Source organism: Artemia sp. Qi Xiang Cuo, chromosome 9 (genome assembly GCF_049724085.1).
Source record: "Artemia sp. Qi Xiang Cuo chromosome 9, ASM4972408v1, whole genome shotgun sequence".
Taxonomy (NCBI): domain Eukaryota; kingdom Metazoa; phylum Arthropoda; class Branchiopoda; order Anostraca; family Artemiidae; genus Artemia; species Artemia sp. Qi Xiang Cuo.
Window position 1 is genome coordinate 11,196,897 of NC_142802.1, and position 23,964 is coordinate 11,220,860.

Consider the following 23,964-nt stretch of genomic DNA (forward strand, 5'->3'; position numbering starts at 1 on the left):
TTGATTTGATAGAAAACTACCACTTAAACCCAAAAATACGTCTAAATAGAATTTCCGATTTCCCCCCTTCAAAGGAGGTTTTGGGTAGTTGTGCAAGGGGGTTTCGGGAGGATTCTTTTATGAGATTAAGCTGATTTTTTGAACATTTTGGTTTAAAAAAAAAATTGTTGCAATTTTCCAAGGTCAAACTGTATTTTTCCTGCACCATAAGAAATCTTTAATATAGACTGAACTGGGGTAAGTCCGAACCAGGGTTAACTCCGACACACCCGTCTTATCTGGCTCAGTGATTACAAATGTATGGGGTTCCGAATGTCATTTTCTTCGTTTGGCTTGGGTACTTGACAGCAGCGTTCAATATTTCCACTATTTTCAATTGCTTTGTCGTAAAGGAATTTCAAAATTTTGTAAAAGGCATTTTGTGTTGGCCACGAGGTAGGTAGCAATTTTTAATTGATACAGAGGAAGAAAAGAGAGATGATAAAGCGATTCTAAATACCTGACAAGTTAATGGGATAGTTTAAGTAACTACTATAATTTATTATTATTTTGTTCTCAAATCAGTCAAGAGATACAAGGGGTGTCGGAATTACCCCAGAAAAACACGAATTTGGGGTAAATCCGACATGTCGGACTTACCCCATACAGGATAAATTCAGACACGAGGGTCAGATTTACCCCGTGTATAGAATGTGGCTAGTTTTTTTGCAATACTAGCCTAGATATCAGTGTATTTGCTAACTATTCACAATATATATATATATATATATATATATATATATATATATATATATATATATATATATATATATATACATATATGTGTGTGTGTGTGTGTGTATATATCGTTTTTCAAATGTTAGTTGATAATTTGCCTCTTATATTAGTGTTTAGCCAGTGTTTTGTTTCTCCCAAAAGGAGAGATTAATTTTGCAAAAGTAGTTGTCTAAAAGCATACATTTTTTTAAAAAAGCAACTTTTTTTTTACGAAAGAAAGGAGAAATATGAGTGTCTTTTTCTTGTATTTTATGTTCGTACCCTACCAGATATATTTTAGAAGAAAGGGAGCATCATTGAAGGGATAAATATAAAGTTCTTTGTTTTTGAAGGTCCCAAAAAGTTGTCCCACCCTTTTTCTTCTTCTTCTTTTCTACTATGACGGTATACAAACCTGTTTTTGTATCTGTTTTTTTACAAACTTTAGCAAGTAAAATATAACCATTCTCATTGGTTTTCAGTTAACAGAAGATGTAATCGCTTATCAGTACACAGGCATGGCCATTGAAAAAAATTATCCCATGAATTTTATAATCTTGTTAGAAGCCCTTTAATATCCTGTGCCATGATGCAATTTCAAGATTAAAAACAACCTTTATTAAAATAGGATACTGGTTTGACTAGCATCATCATAAATAAAAACCTCATGAGCATCTTTTTCTTGTAGGTTATAACACATTCCTACCAAAGAGATGTTTTGAGGGAAAGAAAACCATTGAGATGCTAAATAAAAACAGGCCATCCCTTTTGATGGTTCCAAAAAGATACCCATCCTTTTTTCTTTTTCTTCTTCTTTCTACTTTACACGTTTTTTTGCCTTTTCTTCTTGTGCCTGGTTTGCTTTTCTACGCTTTACTATTGTTACTATAAAGCTGCATTCCTTTCAGACACCGCGCAAATACAACCGAAAAACCAACAATGGAGCAGGAGGACGATATACTACAGAACAGCTTAAACAAGCCAAAGACGAAGTTCTATCATGTCGAATGTTATTAAAAAAAAGGTGCGATACTTTGCAACATACCAAAGACAACATTAAATGATCTGATAAAGAAGCAAAGAGATTTCCCCAACTTGCCCACTGTTACTTGCGGAAGACCTCTGGAACTGCCTCCTCAAGTTGAGCAGAGCATGGCAAATTCTCTGAAAATCATGGAAAAGTGGGGCATGGGGCTTACCAAAAAACAATTCCTAGACTAAGTGCAAAAATATATCAGCGTGAACAAAATTAGTACTCATTTCACAAACAATGGGCCAGGCGAAGACTGGTGGTTTGATTGTAAGAAAAGAAACAACATCTCGCTTAAGAAGCCTGAGCGACTTGAAAACCTGAGGGCTGTGCAACAAGCAGACCTTTTCATCATTCGAGGATTTTATGACCTGCTACAGAAAACAGCAGAAGAGCTTGACATCTTAGATAAACCAGAATGCTGGTACAATTTGGACGAAACTTCGTTTTTCGCGATCCTGATAGCCTTAAAATCGCTGGCACGAAAGGATCCTCAGCAACGCGTCGAACTGGTGGCAATGGGCGTGATACCACAACTGTTCTCGTCTGTATTAGTGCATCAGGTGAGAAACTACCACCACTGGTAGCTTTCTCGGGGAAAAACACATGGAGTTCATGGCTACCCGTTAAAGACCATCCAGAGGTATGTTTTGGAGCTACTAAGAAAAGGTGGATGACAACGGACCTCTTCTGTAACTGGTTTAAAGATGTTTTCCTGCCTCAAGTGAAACGAAAAGCACTTCTTATTCTTGACGGGCATGGCTCCCATTTATCCTTACCTCTTGTGGAACTCGCTTCACAAAAGAACGTTACTATCCTCAAGTTACCAGCCCATACATCCCATGTTCTGCAGTCACTTCACAGAGTTATTTTCAAAGGGCTGAAATCGTCCTATGAGCAGAAGCTCGTGAACTGGCAACGAGCATACCCAGGTGAAGTCTTACCAAAACAAGGACTTGTGGAAATTTTATGTCAGATCTGGGAGACTTACCTTACCCCTCCACTGATTAAAAAATCATTTCAAGCGACAGGAATTTATGATTCTGCTATTCCAGCAGATATCAACTGCAATGTGATTGACAAGGCAAAGTTTGATTCAGCCAAGTTAAAACGATATGCTGAAACAAAGAAAACAGAGAGTCAGGATTTAACAAGAGTGACAACCACAGGAATACTGCAACTGATGAGATTACTATTTCAGTATTGGTTAGTTCAAAAGACTCATACGCGGGAAAAATCCTTTGAAGAACTTCTCTTGGACTCCACACGCCGCCCTCCTCTTGATGTTTCAGCACCCGGGACATCCGGTAGGCAGAGAATTACTCGGGAAGCTCCACTCGGACTCCACACGCCGCCCTCCTCTTGGTGTTTCAGCACCCGGGACATCCGGTAGGCAGAGAATTACTCGGGAAGCTGAAATAATCACTTTTGTAGAGGCTTTGAGAGTGCTTGAACAAAAAGAGAAAAAAGAAAAGCTCAAGAACAAAACAGGGAAAGTAAAAGAGAAGACGATCAGGCCAAAGCTGAAAAAGAAAGATGATCTTTCCAGTGAATACTCTGACATCTCTCTGGGTTCCTCAACTGACCAAATGGACATAAGTTATACTGTTGATAGTGAGAATGAAGAAGAGCAGAAAAAGAAGCTAAACATACAGCTAAATGAATACTATGCTGTAGCATACGATACCAAACGTGATAAACAAGGCTGGTATATCGGAAGGGTGCTTGATTTTCCTGACGAAATCTTGTTTGCATAAAATATCTTTTCTGCCTGAGCCTAGCCGACTATTCATATGACTGGCCAAAAAAGATGACATTGACGAAGTTGAAACAGAATACGTCTTTGCATGACCATTAAAGCTTGCTGGGGATAGGCCCTTCACTCTATCATCATTCCAAATTCGGCATGTCATCACTCTGTACAAGAGTCACACTAAGAAGCACAAGTGATCAAAAGTTTGCTCTGTCGACTCCCTCCGAATCGGATTGCAATTGTTTTTTCAATAAAAATTACTTTTTTAAACTAAAAAAACCTCTTATACTAAGAAATAATTATACCTCTTATACTAGAAATTACAATTTTTCCCCATTATTTGAAGAACGGTGTTACCTTTTTCATATTTACAATAAAAATTTGAAAAATACCAATCTCAGAGACTTCTTCTATGTACGGGATAAGACCAGGTCAAGACCAACACTGTCGGAATTATCCCATAGTAAGCAGAAAACATGTGTTCCTCTCTGGCACATACGAACTATTAACAGAAGTTTTGTTTTGTATGATTTCCCTGTGCATAGAGGTATCCTCTATCCTGTCTTAAGGTGACAGAATTTTTATCTTTTTATATATAGGACCTGACCGGGGTGTCAGATTTACCCATGACTAGGGGGCAAGTCCGACCCCTCATAGATGGATGCAGTAAGTGCAGTAAGTCACGGGAACAACAAAAATTGTGAACTTTCTAGATTGTGAAGAATATTACTACTATGACCAAGAACAACGTCAAATAGTTTTTATTGACCCAGCAAATCCAGAAAAATTTTGGGACCAAATCAAGCTGAAAAAACTGGACAAGGGGTCGGAATTACCCAAGTTCACCCTAATGTGTTGGGCTGTATCTTTTTTAGTGTAAAATTTATGGTCCGGGGAATAAAGCCTTTCGAAGTACAATATTTCTAATGGCGTTTTGTATGAGAACAGTAAAACAATCACCTCAATTGTGGAAACTTCTCACTCTCAAATGGAAAAGATGGATCGTCCGTAATATGCCAGTGAAATACATTAAGTTTACTCTGCGCCATCAAGTCAAGGTTCTTCTTTATAATTCGAAGTGATAAGTAATGTCTCGAAGTATCTAGTAGAAGGCCCCGATGAGAAAATCGAGGAAAATCGTTTACATACGTTCGATTTACCTGAAACTAGAAAAAACATAAAGATGACAAGACTTGGAAGCCGAAGGGGGTGAAAATCCCCACAACTATTGGGAAAAAAATTTATTTCCTCTTCCACCTTTCTCTCTCTCTCTCTCTCTCTCTCTCTCTCTCTCTCTCTCTCTCTATCTTTCTCTTTCTCTCTCTCTCTCTCTCTCTCTTTTTCTGTTTCTCTTTGTCCTCTCTCTCTTTCTTTCTCTCTCTCTCTTTCTTTCTCTCTCTCTCTCACTCACTCTCTCTTTCTCTCTCTCTCTCTCTCTCTCTCACTCTCTCTCTCTCTCTCTCTCTCTCTCTCTCTCTCTCTCTCTCTCTCTCTCTCTCTCTCTCTCTCTCTCTCTCTCTCTCTCTCTCTTCGTTTTTCTGGTTTATAAGGTAATTAATTAGAACAAAAATTTTCCTAAAAAAGAAGTTTTAAACAGTTCGTGGTAACAAACTGTAAGTAAGGAGCGACTCGGCTCAATAGTAAACGAAACTCTAAAAAACGAATTTTTGAAAAAAACCTGGATCGCCATAGTTTCTTTAGATATAGTTCAACATAATCCGTAACAAGCCCTGAGACTTTCAACTTAATACTTTTAGCCGTTCAAGAGATATTAAATCTATTCAATTTCGACAAGCTGGATGCACTTAAACTCTTTTGATTTAGTTCAATAGTAGTAGTAGAGAGAGAGAAATTCTTTTTATTAAAGACCAATATCCACACAATAGTTATATCAAAAAGACCTGTCATGTGAAAATCTATACAGATTTGTTTGTGGCAGGACTTGTATTCTACTCACTTACTAAATATATATTGAAAAAAAAAGAAAAAAAAGAAAAATGCAATCATATAAATAAATAAAAAATAAACCTCATGGGATCCACGAACCAATACTTACAGAAGATAGAAGACAAAAGACAGCCCCCTCCCCTCACCCATCCTTATTCATTAAAAAATTATTTATCTTATTTTTGCAAGAGGACACACTCTCAGCCATCCTAGTGCTTTCCAGAAGACTGTTCCATACCGAAACACCTACATGCCTAAATACAAAACTAAACCGAGAATTGTGTCGTCTCTCTTGTACTAGGTCCGCGGAATTCCTTGTATTATAAGAATGGTACGCAGAATTCGATGATAAAACATCACAGAAATAATTAGGTGCTAATTTATTTAAAAACTGATACACGAAAATACCATTCTGATAATCCCTCAACTGCCCAACATTTAAAATATTAAAATGACGATAACAATCCATTGCATGTTCACATTCTTCAAAAAACCTGAGCAGGCGCAGCGCTTTATTCTGCACAATTTGTATCCATTTAATATTTACAACCAAATTACTAGCCCACACAGAACAACCGTATACAATGTAAGGATGAATAAGTGAATTATATAAAATTTTCAAAATTGAGGCAGGAAAAACATGTTTAAATCTACGAATCAGCCCTAAGCCCCGCGCAACTTTCACTGATACAATTTCGCTATGTTTTTTCCAATTTAAATTACAATCAATCTGAAAACCAAAATACCCTGTATCAAATATCTGCCTAATCTCCGTACCATTAAAATTAACTAAACCAAAAACATTATCAATAACTCCAGTACGACTAAAAAGCATGTAATTAGTTTTACTCGCATTCACTGCTAAGCAGCTGAGACTAGTAAAAATATGCAGGTTAAGTAGCACTTTTTTTGCTTTTGAAACAAGCTCACTCAAAGCCTTTCCAGCAATCGATATAACTGTGTCATCCGCAAAGAATATTATGGCGGCATCAGGAATGTAGAACCATAATGTGTCGACGTAATTTAAATATGAAAGCGGACCTAACACAGATCCTTGCGGTACTCCACATAGTACATGACGAGGCGAACTGACAATATCCCCCACTACTACACGCATGGATCTACCATACAAATACGAACGAACCCAATCAGTCCAATTTCGTTTTATCCCTAAACGTGACATCTTATCTAACAACAGCTCAGAACCAACAGTATCAAAAGCTTTCTTAAAATCAATAAAAAAAGTTAAAGGAGTGGAGGCGCTCTCGAATATATTGTTTAAAACATCAAGAAGATGGTGAACTGCATGACTAGTAAAATGATATTTTCGGAATCCAAATTGCGTGTCACATAAAAACCCAAAAGAATTAAGGTAGGAATACAGTTTCTAATGAACAACCTTTTCAAATATTTTTGAGAACAGTGGCAGAATCAATATAGGTCTCCAGTTTCACATTTCTCTTTTGTCACCACCTTAATGTAAAGGTATAATTTTTGCTTGTTTTAAAGCATCTGGGAACTGACCTTTTTCCATAGATAGGTTCACCAAGCATAGAAGACAAGGCAAAAGCGGTGACAGCCTTACCTTTTGCCTTAGAAGAAATAGCACAATAGTAGGAGCATAAGAAGTAATAGTAGCAGTAGAATTTGAAGCAGGAGTAATAGTAACAGTCAAGATCACAGTCTCAATCGCAACCGCAGTAGTAGTATGCTATCTCATGCTATCTCTATCTATCTAACTACGAAAACTTAAAAACATCAAAAATCCTTATTGATTTTAAATGAGGCAGAAATAAGTTGTGGGGGACAGAAAGAATGTTCCTAGATTTTTTAATATTTTCAATAGTCTCTGCAGGAGTTCGAAACTTTTTTTCTGTAGGCAGTTTCCTTGATTAAAGCAAAAATCTTACAATTTTCCGTTTTAGCGCCATCTATTGCAAAGAAATCCGATGGAAAGCGCTGTTTTAAACTGACTAAGAGAGAAAAGAACCAAATGACGTTCTAATCTGAAGTTGTCTGGGATAAATGTTGCTCTTAGAAACTGTAAAGTTTGCAGCGTTGAAGTGTTTTGAGTGGCGCAGTGTTATATTGAAAGCATACTGCAGATTGGGTTTTTGGAGAATTTGCATTTTGACGAAAGTGGTACCCGAGTGACAACTGGATTTATTACGTAAAAGAGGCCCTTGCGTGTAAGTCTCACTCAATGCCTTTATAGTTCGATTTAGGCAGAGCGGTATTAACTGTTAGCAATATGTCAGTGACGAAAGACCATTTTGACCACCGTATGGACGAGCTTCAAAGTTTGATTTCAAAGCTGCAAAATGAAAATAAAATACCGAGAGCAGAGAATAAACTTCTAAGGACTGAGCTGGTTCATGTCAAGATTACTGCCCTACGATCGGAGATGTACGGTCGAAGAAACAACATTCTTATTCACGGTGGTGAAGCTTCGCAAGGAGCAGAAAATCTTCAAGAACCTGTAGTGACACTTTTTCAGTCTAAGCTTGGAATTGCAGATGCTGATCAGCTGAGTATGGGTACATTGTACCGTATTCCTAAAAAGACGGCTCCCTCCCAATCTGGAGCTGGGCTGAGCCTTCGAAGTAATTCAAATAAGCAGAAGGCTATCGAGCCTATCTTTATTAGCCTCTCAGACAGTAAAAGCTCAGCTATTATGAAAGAATGTGGAAAGCTGAAAAAAAATGGTTCTCAGTATGTCGACAGACTTGTCAGCTCAGCTCGGTAAACGAAGAAAAGAATTACTAGTGCTCGGGTACAAGCTGAAAAGTTCTAAATCGGCAGCAGAAAATTTATCAGAAACTCGTGTTGTCGAGCGAGGAATAAGACTATGGTTAGAGGTCAAAAAGTCGCAAAATTCACAATGGACTAAATTTTCAAGACGACTGCTTTGACCCGCTAAAGTTGGCAGTACCTGCCGAACCTGATGATACAGACTTTGATGCTTGAAACGTTATTAGTGTAATTTGATCTTCTTGAATTAGTTTGTTGTTAATTCCGCCTGCTGTATTCGAAGTGATGAAGGAAAAACATGATAAAAATAGTTAAGAGTTTGTTTTTTGTTTTATTATTATTATTTATTTGTTATTGGGGCTACAGCAGCGGAAAGGGCAAGATTGTCATTGATGAATTTTTTTTTTCCGCTTACCGAAATGAGTGATTTGTTTTCTAGAAATTTTTCATTTTCCATTTTTCTGTGTTTCTTGTGGTAGTCCATGTTTGTTTACATCAGTTTTTTGTTGCAGTTTCGATGAAGTTCATTCGGGTGTATGCGTTTCTCGCGGCTCTTCGCTTTGCTCCAAGATTCAACCACATTTCCCAGAAAGCATTGGGTAAGTTTTCAGTTCCATTTCTTCGTCCCCGACGCTTACTAACTTGCCAGTAACTCAAAAAAAGTTAGAACAGTTAGAAAAGTCGTTTTTAAATTTGGAAAAAAATATGTGATAGAGTAATTAGTCATGAGAATGATTGTTCTTTTTTAAGTTAAAGTGAATTTCCTCGAAATAAATATATTCAGTTAATGACTAAGCCCCAGGGATGCTCCAAATCTCAGCTCAGTATAGTTCACCTCAACTGCCAAGGATTATGTTCGTTACAGACAGACGTAATGACCATGTGCCGACAAATACGACCTGATGTTCTCGGACTGTGTGAAACATTCCTGTCAAGGCAGACTGACCTCCTGGTAGATGTCCCCGGTTATACATATAATTTCGGACATAGACAAGAGTCAGCACGCGGAGGATTGGCAATCTACACAAAGAGCGAATACCCAGTCTGTGTTAATGGCCAACTGAATCGAAATTTAGAAGGTATTTTTGAGTCACTTTTTACTGATATGTCACTTTTTCTTGATATATCACTTCCTGCACAACGGAAGTTAATCGTTGGAGAAATTTACCGATCCCCGTCAGGTTCTATTTCTTCGTTTATGGAATATTTATTGGAAACACTCCAAATGCTTAAAAAACAGAATCATGATGTGGTCATCATGGGTGAATTCAACATCAACCTAGACTATCCCTTAACAAATACCCCTAAAGAATTAATCACTTTTATGTCTGGATCTAATCTTTACCCGTCGACAACAATCCCAACGAGAGTAACTGAGAGTACTCATTCACTAATAGACAGTATTTTTTCTACTCTACCTCCACTCTCGGCTTCAGTAATCATCAGTGACATGTCAGACCACTTCCCCTTATGTACCGTTTTCGAAACATCAAAAGCAAAGAGGTCATTTTTAAAAACTAGAGATTATATTCCAGTGGTAGATCTGGGCAAAAGAAAACTTACGGTTCCTTAGCCAGGATTTGGAAAAAACGACCTGGGATAGCGTTATGGAGAAGGAAGATCTGAATGATGATTTGAAATTTTTTACAGTGCATTTACAACGCTATAGGAGGCATGTTGTTTTAAAGAAAAAATAAAGAAACGTGGAAGAAAAAACTCACCAATTGCGTTACTTTTGTAACCCAAAAGTGGGTTACAGAAAGTTTACTCAGGTGTATCAATAAAAGAATAATCTTTGGGCGGAATATCGTAATCTACCAAGTGTAGCTAGCCTGCGAACCTATGAGATTTATAAGAAATACCTACGGTCAGTTCGAAAAGCTAAAAGGGATTACTTTAATCAAAGGCTAGTCGAAAGTGGGATGGATGGAAGGAAAGTATCGAAGGCAGTTAATTCAGTGTTACGAACTAATAACCAACGGCTTGAACTACCATCCAGAATTACGGTTGATGGGGAAACCTTGACTGAACCAGCACAAGTTGCAAAAGCCCTTTGTTCCGTCTTCGCCAAAATTGGAGAAAAAACAGCTAACACAGTGCTACCCCCCGGAAAGTCCTACAAGGACTTTTTGGGCCAAGCGTGTGTCAAGTCAATGGCACTCATTCCTGTAACTTCAACGGACGTTTCAATGATTGTCAAAGGTTTGAGGGGTGCATCTGCCTCTGGTTTCGACCGCGTCCATAGTGCTGAAAGCAGTATTGCCGTCCGTAATACAACTTTTAACAAATTTGGTAAGTCTCTCCTTAGAGACGGGTGTTTTAACATCACTCCTCAAGAAGGCAAGAATAGTTCCCTTCCACAACGGTGGCCTTCAGGACGACCCGTCTAACTTTCGACCCATTTCTATTTTTTTTGGTTTTTTCCAAAGTGTTTGAAAAACCTATGAAGTACCTACTTTACTCTTTTCTGGAAGCTAAGGGAGTTCTTAACCAACGAAAATTTGGATTCAGACCCGGACGTTCGACAGAAGATGCTCTGGCATCACTAAACCTATTCATTCATGAAGCACTTGACCTGGGACTTGTACCAGCTACTATTTCACTTGACATAAAACAAGCATTCAACAGTATGGATCATGGGATTCTACTAAGTAAATTAGAGCACATTGGAGTTAGAGGAGAGGCTATACGAAGCCGATGTGTTTATATAGGAGAAGATCCACTGAATGACACCGTTGTCAACTTCGGTGTGCCGCAAGGCTCAATTTTAGGCCCACTGTTATTCCTGGTTCATGTGAATTACCTAAGTCATTCACATGAATGTCAGCGTTTTCGTTTCTTATTTGTTTTTCTATGTATTATCAGCGTGTTTGTTTTTTATTTATATATAATTATTTTGTAAGGTTAGGTAGCTGTGCTTAAGCGAAGGAAGGAGGAATCTCTAGATAATGAATTGTATGGATGAGGGATGTGCTTGTGTTGAAGAGTAAAGCGAGAGTCGTAAAGCGTGATAAGGAGGAATTGTTATTTTTTTAAGGTAATCAACGTTCGTTTTGTTGCATAGAGAAGTTTATTTATGTTTATTTATTTATATTTGTTTTAATAAAAAAAGATTGAATTGAAATTGATTGAAAAAAATAATTGACCATGCCAACAGTTTGGTTTGCCTCCATATGTGTTCAATTCTTTAGTCACATACAATTTCGCATTCAGAAATCTTTCTGACATGTAGTGACATGGAGATTCTGTCTGATGGAAGAAGTATTCTGAGAGCAAAAAAAAACACTCTCTACGTCAGCACTAACGTGCGACAATACCGACGAAGCTTTTACAAGCTTCAACAAAATCGTATACTATTGCCCACCAAAAGCAACCGTCATACAGAAGATTTGATGCCAGTAAGGGTTGACGCATGATGGAGTCGGTTCTACTGAGTCCTCGGCTTGTAGCAATATCCACTCACTTTTAACACACTTATTCCTAATGGGATTTCTCAAGCAAGCACAACTATATCTTATAGACGTCTAGCTCCTTTCCTTTCCATGCGATTCAGGCACCTAAGCACTTCAAGAAGGCTAATTGAAGAGTGAGGTACTTCTTGATCAAGAATTTGGCAGTTGCCTTAAAATGTCTTTGCGCCCTTTGACGGATTCCCTGTTTATCTGCCAAGGCAAGCTTCTGAACGCCTAAAGCAAGCTCAACGTGTTCACCTGCAACATTTTCCTCCAAATAGTTGTCCAATTTCACAAGCAAGCTGGTAGAAATTTCATCAGCAGACATGAGAAAGTATGGGTTTCAGAAGTTCTAAAAACAGTGAGAAGTAAGTTTTTCAACGTGGCAAGAAGAGTGTGCACAAGGGGTTTGTTCTTCTGAAATGCAGCTGGGAATTGCGTAAAAAGCTGAGACCATGAATACACAAATTCGAGTTCTGCAAGCATATCTTTTCTTTTTTAGGTGGCTTACAATCTTGAAGTACTTTTCTGACTAAACGACATTCTTCAAATGTCTCTTCAATGGCCCGTAATGCAAAATACTCCAAGAGTGCCGGCCACTAATCAACCACTTGGCGAACAACAGGACCCAACGACAGCCAGCTTGTTGGGACGTACTGAATGGAACTATTGTATAGGACACCTTTATTTTTCTGGCATTCTCAAAAATCCTTATGTCATGCAGGTCAGCTTAGGAAAAAATGCCTCAAGATGACAACAAAGTTGGATGACTCCTTGCAAAATTCCTGGAGCTCTTTAATAAATTCATTGTGAACAACATGGATGATACCTTTGAATACTTTTATAAGCTCTTTCAAAACCTTTTCCTCCTTCGATGCATTCATTTCCAACCATACCTTTTAGTTGATATTACCCCCATCAATACCTATGATTATTAGTCTTTCAAGAAGTAAAATCTAGCTCCAAATTCATGATATCTTTGTTTTGTAATGTCATCACCATTTCAATGCCCCATGAAATACGTCACCAGATTGTGGCTCACAAATTGGTTTCTTTAACAGGACCAAGAGCACAGTTTAGTCTTTAGCCCTTTTTTCCTCCACTGTTTGTAGTTTTGTAATATTCAAGAAAAGTGAGCTTCATCTATGTCCTTCATAAGATTCAGTTTACAGTGTGTGTAGTGCATCAGTTATCAGGTACATAACTTTTTTTGAAATCACTTACATCCTTGGTGGTAGCTTACCAGGGAACATGGCTTCAAAGACATCAATGAATCCATCACACAGACCTGCAGACAAGGAAGCTTGCAAGGACTCGAGTACCCAGATGATTTCTGCTTTGTATGCAGCATCTTTGTCACAAAACATCTCAAGAATTTTGCTTCCATTGTTAGCTTATGGCTTTTCTGATTGGGACTGTTATCTAGCAGATCCACACAATCATAATTATAATAGACTGAGATGGATTGCAACCTATTTCTAGCGCTCATCTTATCAAGCATGTTAATTCGAGATGGAATAGCCTTGTGACAGCTAAGTTTTTTCCCGCATATTTTGCAGTAAAAAAGAAAACTCACCATCACCATTCCTACACCATCCATTTATCTTTCTGCCACTCTGCCACTGTCTCCTTTACTTAACCAGGATCAACAAAATTTGCACTTGGCCATTGTCTTTTCTAAATACACTACAGAGAACTAGGTTATATTTCATCTGGAAAACCACCAAGTCCAAGAATTTGGCATCTGAACATTTCACCCATGGCACTCACCTCTTCTCACCCAACCTGCTATTAGTTTATCAACTAATCTTTAGAGGGAAAAAATATATAATTTGTAACATTGGAATACAAGTCAATCTGAACAAACTTATACTGGTATGATTCATTTCATGAAGCTAAAGGAAATTATCTATCCTTGAACATTACCACAATACGACCAATCCATCCCACCCACCCTATAGCCCAAAGTTATACTCTATCCTTTAAGGGTAACACAATGTAAGCATCTTTTTCACCCAACAAAATTGTGTGCTGTTATTAGCTGCCTATGTGTACAACAGTTAATAGACACTTTGGCCATAGACAAAGTTCCCACTGTTTTGTTGCTCCTTGCTGAACTATAACACCAATACCAAGAGATCAGTACAGCCAGATATGTGGAGATTTTATATTATTAAAAGAAAATCTTCCAAGTATATCATGCTTCAATTTCAAATATACCATGTTTCCAAATAGGGAATTTTAGGGACTTTTTGGAGAGTCAAGGGACTTTAGCAAAAAAAAGGGACTTTAGGGACTTTTAGGGACTAAATCCGAGCCCTGGATATGTCTTCTTAATAATATCGATACATTGAGTGCCTTTTGATTTAGATGAACAGCCCTCTCAAGCTTTCTATGAGCTAGGCGCACAACCGTTTCCTGAGATATTGCACCTACCCTTATGACAACAAAGATTTGCACACCGTCTTTTGATTTAGTTCACCATGCCCTGAAAATTTCAAGTCAAAGCCCTTAGCAGATTCTGAAATACAGCAGACACGCCCTTTTAACCACCTAGCTCCATACAGTTTCTTTGTATATCAAGTCCATCCAGATTTTCATCGATACGGCAGTTGTGGGGAGTTTCCCTAGTTGTCTTTACAAAGGCTCACAAAGAAGAGAAAATTTCTTAGAAAAAGGTGGTTGGATACACTTTCCATACAATTTTCCATTTATCAAGAAGCGATGTTGTAAAAAAAAAGTAACACCCCATTATTAGTTCATTAAAATTTAATAAATTAAACATTACCCTATTAAGAGCTCTTCACTTTCAAAACATTAAAAAGTAGGGAATAGCTTACCTATTCATCCGTCCTGATTAACCACTAATATTCCCTTGAAAGAATCATATTCACTATAAAAAAAAATCTCCTGGGAGGATTTCAATAAGGTAATATTGGAGGATCAGACAACTATAGAAATTTATAATGTATGGAAGCACTCCAAAACAAAAAAGGAATCCATAACCAGATAAAAAACGACTGATGTTAATAGGGTATAAGAAAGAATGAGAAGATCATTGAATAGAATAACGTAGCATGCAGTTACTAGAAGTTTTAAAAGAAAATTTAAAAGGCGTTTAGATTAAAGGAGTAGAATCGAAAGATATATCAGAAATTTTAAGCATTGATCAAATGGCATAAAAATTCAGGGTTTTACAGTTTTTGAAGAGTTAAACACTGTTTGCCCAAGCATTGGATTTTCCTGCAGAGTGAGGTCAAGATTATTTGTCCCAGAAATTTTCCGGTAATACCTTGCAAATTAAGAATTTTTTATAAATTACAAAAGGGTGAGAGGGGGCATGATTCCATGTTTTTCTCCAATCGTTTTGTTCCAATCAGCTCATGTCTCTTTTACTTAAGGCTTTAAGAGGCCAACCTGATCAAATCTACTTGTTTATATATTTTTTTAAGTTTTAACCTTAAATTATTTAACTGTATACAAGATTTTCAACTGAAAGTAAGGAGCCACATCAAAACTTAAAACGAACAGAAATTGTTAAGTACATGATTGGGTTCGCTCCCTAGTCAATGCCTCGCTCTTTAAGCCAAAGATTTTTAGTACTTTCATAAGAGCTATTTATTCTAATTAACTGCCTTTGTGATTAAGGGGTCATTTTTAAAGAATTGGAACAAAGTTCGAACTTTATCGTAAAGAGCGAGGTACTGACTAGGGGGCGAATCCCCTAATATACGTATTAAAAATATATGGAAAGCCTATATAGGCTCGTTACGTAAGTTAATTCGTAAGTTAAGTATATTTATTAATAATAAAAACGTTCGTAGATAAAAAAAAAACAACTTTCGAGAAAGCCATTTAACCAAATAAAAGTAAAACTAATATACTATTTTTTTTTTAATTATTCATATAAGGTGAGCCAAAATCAAACCCTCTATTAATTCAAAAATGTTCAAAAATTAAATTTAAAAAAAGAAGTTTTTTTAACTGAAAGTAAGGAGCGACATTAAAACTTAAAAAGAACAGAAATTATTCCGTATATGAAAGGGACTCTCCCCTCCTCAACGCCTCGCTCTTTACGATAAAGTTTGACTCTTTCTCATAACTCTACTTTTAGAAACAATAAAAAACTTTAGCGTAAAAAACGAGGCGTTGAGGAGGAGGCAGCCCCTTTCATATACGGAATAATTTCTGTTCGTTTTAATTTTTAATGTTGCTCCTTACTTTCATTAGAAAAAAAAGTTTTTTTTATTATTTAATATTCTTTAAAAACAAGGACTACCATAAAAAAAATATTAAAAAATTTGGTGATCGAAATTTTTTTATATTAACAAATTTGGTTCAGTCAACTAGGTATCTAGAGTAAATTGGCTACTTAATGCCAACAGAAAGTTCCTTCGATATGGTACGAAAATTGAAATTTATTTTCCTAAACATCTCTTTTCTGCAAAAATTGAACAATACATTGTCTTAGCGTAAATTTCAGTTCTGTAGAAGTTTTTTTTTGGTTTACAGCCAATCGATTTAAATTCATAACAAAACATCTCATATTTAAGAGAAAAAACATGGAACTCCCAAAAACATGGCACTCCCAAGCGTAGAGACAGTGACATAAGCAAGTAGAAAAAAGGGGAAGCCGATTTAATAGTATGGTAAAAGCTGGAGAAGACATTTGCGTGATAACTAGTCTTTAATGTTCTTGGAAATTACAAACTTCTGTAAAGAAGGCCTTAGACGGTCAACCACTTTGATAAAAACTTTCCGTAAATCGACTGACTCAAGCATGATTGACCTTCTAGGAGCCTGGTTGACGCTTTAGTCAAGTGTTGACGGTGATTGATAGAAGTTTGAATGACTCAATCATTTTGATCAAAAGCAGTGTTTTCTAAGAAAACCTGGCTTTTAAGCCTATAAAAAAACTTTAAAATAAATATCAAAACTTCGTAGGTTCTTTAATATTGGCTTAGCTCTGCAAAGTAACAGCCACAGCTGTTAATTTTGGCTAATAACGATTAATGCACATACATAATACTATTAAGTTAGCTTTAAAGCATTTATATGTCCGGATAATCACCGAATAGAAACCGGACAGTCCGGAAGAATAGAAACCAGTAATGTTTGAATAGAAACCGGATATACATATTCTGACCTTAAGGATTTTTACTAATTAGCATTGAAGTGTCAAGGATCATACACAAAGATCTTAATGAAAAATTTCAACAGATTTTTATTATTTTGAAAATTTGTTGTAACAGAAAACTTAAAATAGTTGTAGTTTACTTACAGCAATACCGTTTGGAGAAGAGTAAATTAGCTGGCTAAAAGTCTCGAGGCCTCTTAGAATACCCCAGACCGATTGAGACAACAAAAGAGCTTCACCTGGATTGTCATCAGTGTCAATCTTCAATTCATCTATGATAAAATATTTAAATGTTTAATAATTACGACAAAATCGAAGTGAGCATCAGTGCTCAAGTGAAAAGTAGAATTGAGAAATGAGTAAGCTTGAAAATGAGCAATAGGAGTGAGTAAAATACTAACTAAATTACTGATCTTTCATTCTGAATCCTTCACTCGCTCTCACTTCAACTTTAGGAGTCAAAGTAGAATCTAAATTAGAATTGAGAAAACATGATATTAGAAGATGATTGTCAAGATAGGACAACAGAATAGCACAGTAGAAACACAAATATCCTACCTAAACTAAGCCTAGAGTATGGTTTGAGAGTGAATCTAAGGCATATCCTGCAAAAAGTAAAAGGGCATACCATACATTTCCATACACTTACAGAAGAACAAAGATGAGGTTATTAAATGCATTAAACATTCTTTGCCTTCATGGGTCTAAATGAAAAACCTTTAGAAGTGTTTTCTAAAAACAATGAAATCCGTAAAAATATAATACATAATTATCTTAAATCAAAACATAATCATCATAATACAGCTTCGAAGTCGTATATGGCAAGATGAATTAATTGGCAAAATTACTCTTAAAGTGAGAGCTTGTTTTTTGTCCATGAAATATATAAGGCTCTGCAATACGGCCATTATATAAAAACCCATCAACTACTACTACTACTACTACTAACAACTCATCGCAGCACCACGCCGCCTGAGGCCAACACAGTTAAGCACACTCCTCCTCCATCCAATCCTATCTAAAGCCTCTCTCTTTACCCCTCCGAGGATGTTTTCATTTCACTTAAATCTCGCTTTATGACATCTTCCCACACCAACCGCGGGCGACCTCCTTTCCGTTTAACCCTAGACGGTTGGTTGTCCGTTTGGAAGGACAATCTTTGACAATCTGTCATTTTTCGTCCACAGACCGAGCCATAGCCATCTCGACCTTTCTCTCATTATAGCCCTAGAAAGCGGGATTGAACCGTACTTTTCCTACAGCCTACGGTCAGTCAGTCGGATACCCAGAACAATCCGTAGTCAATTTATCTGGAGAACATCTAGCAAATCTTTATCCGTTTTCGGAGCACCCACGCTTCAGAACCATATTTAACCACTGTCATCACTGTAGCTTCCAATATTCTAGTTTTGGTTTGCAGACTTATCTGCCTATTCTTCCAAACTTTTTCCAACTGGTTATTCTACTATTAACATCTTCACTACTCCCACCGTCTTTACTAATAATACTACCAAGGTAAGTGAAGGTGTCTACCTGATCAATCTTTTCGTTACCCAGCGTCACCTAATCACCTTCACTTGTTCCTAGCCTTAGCGACTTAGTCTTCTTAACATTGCTTTCCAAACCTATTCTAGCACCCTGAACTCGCAAGACCTCTAAAAGCTCATTCATTTTGCTCACACTTTCCTCTAGGATTCCTAAATGATAGACACAATCTAGGTCCAGGAAAGTTTTTCCTCTCAATTTGATTCCGTGTTCTCCCATACCCTTTCCTATGCTCCTTAAGACAAAGTCCATCAAAATGATCCATATAAAAGGGGATAGGACATGACCCTACTTAACTCCCGATTAAATACAAAACCAGCTACTAACCTCATTTCCTACCTTAACCGCAGTGTTATCCTCCTACATAACACTAATCACTTCAATGTATTTGTCCGGTAAACCATACAAGGATAATACCTTCGCAAAGATAAGACCAAGGATAAGACCTATCAAGGTGGGAGGTTTCAAATTCTAGTTTCTTGAAAAGAGTATAGTACATACCCTTTCTTTTTGGTAATGACGTAAAGCTGAAGTCTCCTAAGTCTATGAGGCTTACGCACCTTCTATAAAAATTTCTACTTCATACACTTTTCGTTTGATTTAACCCATTCACAATAAAAGTTTACTAATACCGAGATTTTTTTTTTATTATTGATTAAACTTAGAATTTTTCACAGAATTTTCTGATTGTCCAGTACCCTAACTTTATCCAGACAAAGAAAAACTACAAATAAAAAATAAACAATAAATAGAAAAGTGGAACAAAAAAGGAACTTAGATATTCGGAGCTACTGAATCCCGTAAAGAATATTTGTGCGACAAGAGAAACGAGGACTATATGAGATCTGAGATAAAACAATCCCTGAATTTCCTGAATCCCTGAATTTCCTGAACCTCTGAACTTCCTGAATCTCTGAACTTCCTAAATCCCTGAATTTCCTGAACCTCTGAACTTCCTGAATCCCAGAATTTCCTGAATCTCTGAATTTCCTCAGCCTCTGAACTTCCTGAATCCCTGAATTTCGGTATTAGTAAAATCTCATTGTGTGTGGGCCTTCGGACACTTAAAAACTTCCATTGGAATCATGGTTCATCTGAAATCTTTCAATTTTAGTTCCAAAAATGTAAAAGTTATTAATTTAGTTCGTGACGAGAATGTTAAAAAGTCATCCCGATGTTTTAACATTATGTGTCAGTAACGTATATTAAATCAAACTTAAATTAGATCAATATATTATATTAAACGTTTTAATATATCGCTGAAGTGTTGCAGTGTCATGCTTGGCACATGCTCCTTATATCAAACGTTTTAATATATTGCTGAAGTGTTGCAGTGCCATGCGTGGCACATGCTCCTGCATGTGCCATGAAAACCTCTATTTAGAAAACTAACCATATTTATCCATATTTAACCATATCTTTTTGTAATTATAATCTATCTGTGACCATCCCTTTTCAAGGTTGATTGTAAAAAAAAAAAAAAAGAAATGATCAGCTCCATCCGTGATGAGTACATTAAAACAAGAGATTAATTTCTAGGAAATCAGATGGATTCCATCCTCTGAGACGCCTAAAGAAAATTGATCCCTTTCTCTCGCAACGACATTCTAAGTATTAATTGCAAAAGATGAGATGAAATAAAAAACACACGGGACATGTCAGAAAATAAGTAGAAATTCTAAGACAAAGATGAGATCGTAGTATCCAGAACCAGAGGGTGTAACTGAACATTTGCAAAGAATTGCAAAAAAGAAGTGATTAAACTCAAACGATGGGTAAAATTAATATCTGATATATTAGCCTGATATACCAAAAATATTTATTAAAATACTAAATGTTAAATGTATCAAGCTCTCCTTGATTTGTTATACTCTGCTAATCCCGTGTAGCTTTTGCTTATAACGCGCAAATCTCTATTTTGAAATTAACCAGGTCTATTGCAAATTATTATGAATGGCACCATAGTTCATCTGAGACCATCGTTTCAAGGTTGATTGCAAAAAAGAATATATGATCAACTCAGTCCGTGACGAGTATATTAAAACAAAAATTAATTTCTAGGGAATCAACCAAGACATTTCCATCTTCTGAGATGTCTAGAGAAAGTTGATCTCTTTCTTTTAATGCGACACTCTTAATATTAATTGCAAAAAGGGAGAACAAATAAAACATACACGGGGAAATTTACGATACAGCGATAACATCGTGGTACCCAAAATAAAAAGGCATATCTTACATATTTTCCAAAAATTGCAAAAAAGAAGAGGTGACAATAGTAAAGGCGTGATGAGTATAATATTAAATCACCATATTATGTTTTGGTCTAGTATATGAAAAACAGCCATTATAATATGTAATATCAAAATTTTAAAATATCTGCGCTTTGTATTGTTATGCTAAGAATGTGCAGCTTCTGCGTACGATACACGAATCTCCAAATAGACAATTTACTATTTCGAAAGAAAACTAGCATAGTTGTAATCACAATTAATTTGAGATAGCTGTCTTTCAAGATTAATTGCAAAAAAAAGAATGAAGTTATTAACTCAGTTCGTGGTTAGAATATCAAAACAAGGGATTAGTTTCTCGAAATCAGATGGAATAGCTCCATCTTCGGAAACACCTAGAGAAAATTGATCACACTCATTTATTACACAGTCCAAGTAATTATTACAATAAATACGGGAATTCAAGAAAACATCAGAATTATAGGACAATCATCACCTAATAGACGCCAAAACCCAAGGGCGTATCTTAAATATTTTCCAAAAATGCCTTACGGCGCTTCTAAGAGTCTAGAAGTTTGCTAACATATTTTTATCTACATTTTCTATAACTTAAACATAATTCATCTTTTTTCCACCGATAAAGATAGTACTGAGGCCTTAAGCACGATAAAGGGAAAGTACCCCGTTTGAATCCCAGTCCAAACACTTTTTTTAAGCTTCTTCAAGACGCAGGTGTTAATTACGTCATAGGGAATGTTTTATAAGAGATGTTGGTCATGTTACGTACTAGAGAATGTTTTCTAAGAGATGCAGGTGGTTATTACGTAAAAGGGGTTGTTTACTTTTGGCTGTTACGTAACAAGGAATGTTTTCTTCAAGAGTTTTCAAGACGGTTTTAAGAGATTTTCTTGAAGACGCTTTTCAAAACGTTTCAAGACATTTCAAGAGGTTTTTTAAGACATTTTTCTTCAAGATGTTTTTCAAGAAGTTTCAAGACATTACAAGACATTTTTAAGACAATTTTCAACTAGATATTTTTTAAGATTTCCTTGATTTTTATGTAATAGGGAATGTTTACTCATGTTAAGGATGACGCAATCTCGCGGCACATACTAGACTTCAGGGGCCCGTGGGACAGCCCTGGTTGTGACTGAGGAGGATGTCCACATTAGGATTCGAAAGGGATTCTCCTTAAATGGAATGGAGCGCTAATCCTTTGGACTATGAAGAACTTTCTAATATTTTGATTTGCAAGAGATTCTACGAAACAACCAAATCCAGGCGCGGAGAATTCCCATGTCCCGCTTAATAGAATAAGTGAATTGATTGCATGTTTCCAACCCTTCCCACATGAAAGGGCAAAAGCATCCCAATACTACTGATTTTTGCTCCAATAGATGCACTTGCCTATATGAAATGTATGTTATTGAATGATATATGTTATTTTGTTTTATTTTACACAATAGTTTTCAAAGATTATACTTTAAAGTTTAGATCTTAAAGTTTCTTTTTTTATTGATTTTGAAATTTTCGATGTATAACTTTAATTTTGAAATTTTGGTTTTTTAGTTTTACTTTTAAAGTTTTACGAGGTTTCTTTGAATTAAAATTTCAGTTTTAAAGTTTTAATTTTAAAGTTATTTTTTGAAGTCTTAGTTTTAAATTGTCAGCTTTAAAGTTATGAAGTTTTTATTTTAAAGTTTATGTTTTAAAGCTTAGTTTTAAACTTTTAAGTTTTAAATAATCAGGTTTTAAGTCAGTTTCGGAGTTCTACATTGTCAGTTTTAAAGTTTAGGTCTTAAAATTGTTTTTAATTAAAAAGTTTTAGTTTCGAAAGATCTTTTTTTAGTTTTGAAGTTTTATTCTTAAATTTTTTATTTGAATTTTCCGTTTTTAAGTTTTTAGTTAGGAAATTTTAAGTTTTAGAGTTATATTCTTAAAAATTTTTTTTTAGAGTTTTAAGATTTTTGTTTTAAAGTTTTATTTTTTAATTTTTTATTTCTTCACTTTAAGTATTAAAATTTTAGTTTTGAAGTTACAGTTTTAAAGTTCTAGTCTTAGTTTGAATATTTTAGTCATACAATTTTAGTATTAAAGGTTTTTGCTTTAATAATTTTTAGTTTTGAAGTTTTAATCACTAAGTTTTTAGTGAAGATTCCCACAAAATAAAAAAAAACTTCTTATAAAACATAAAATACTTCATTTAGGTTAGTTTTAAGGTTTAAGCCATTTAAGTTAGGTAAGTTTGCGATAGGTTGACGCGACACTTTTAAATTAAAAAGAACTTTATGACCTAAGCTTTAAAACTGACAATTTAAAACTAAAACTTCTAAAAGTAACTTCAAAATTGAAACTTTAAAGTTAAAACTTTAAAACTGAAAATTTAAAGCAAACACAAAACTAAGGTAAACCCTAAAACTAAAACTGCATACCAAAACTTCATAATAGAAGTTTAAAAAAAAAAACATTAAAACTAAAACTTTAAAGGTAGGCTAAAACCTTAAAACTGAAAACTTTAAAAACTTGCTTTAAAAATAAAACTTTTAAAACTCAAACTTTAAAACTAGAACTCATATTATCTAAATTAAGGAAAAACTTGAATTAGAAAAAGAAATAGAACTTTTAAGGCCTAAAATTTAAAACTGATAAATTAAAATTTTTGTACAACTAAACTTTTAATACTGAAACATTTGGAAAAACTCAAAACTAAAGCTCATAAGATAAATAAGACTTTAGCTTCAAAACTGATAACTTGAATCCGAAAACTTTGTGAGTAAAACCTTAAAACGAATACTTTTAAACTAAAACCTTTATAATTGAACCTTTAAAACTGAAACTTCAAAATCAAAGTTAAAACTAAGACTTAAAAATTAGAAAAGAAAAATATTAAAGCTAAGACTTAAAAACAAAACCTTAAACCCCAAAAACTTCTTAAAATAATTACTTTAAAACTCAAAACTTTTAAAACTAAAGCTTTAAATTTAAAACTTTAAAAGTAAAACCTTAGAAAAAACTTTTCAAAATACAACTGAAATTGTAAGAAACTTTAAGATCTAAATTTTAATGCTAAAATCTTTAAAACTATAAACTTTAAAATAAAAATCTTTTAAACCTAAAACTTTTAAAATAAAAGAAATAAGATCTAAACTTTAAATCTGATTATTTGAAACAAAAAACTTTATGTCTAAAATTTTAAAACATTAACTTTTAAAACAAAAGCTTTAAAACTAAAACTTCAAAACTTTAAGCGTAAAACTTTATAAATAAGAATTAACTTTTAAAATCGCCCTTTAAATAAAGAGAAAATGAAACCTGCACTTTAAAACTGATAATTTAAAACTTGAAATTTTAACACTAAACAGGAA

The 23,964-nt window shown here is 35.2% G+C and overlaps 1 protein-coding gene across 3 annotated transcripts in view; it reads right to left on the bottom strand.

Moving 5' to 3' along the window:
• The window catches only part of LOC148948302 (beta-hexosaminidase subunit alpha-like), a 376,037-nt gene that overhangs the window by 186,597 nt on the left and 165,476 nt on the right, over positions 1–23,964 (bottom strand). For all 3 annotated transcript variants that reach the window (XM_089094281.1, XM_089094283.1, XM_089094282.1), the window contains exons 3-4: positions 16,971–17,098; positions 4,500–4,705 (exon numbers count right to left, since the gene is read on the bottom strand). In XM_089094281.1, coding sequence (XP_088950407.1) covers positions 4,500–4,705; positions 16,971–17,098 — 334 coding nt within the window. The remainder of the gene's footprint in view (positions 1–4,499; positions 4,706–16,970; positions 17,099–23,964) is intronic.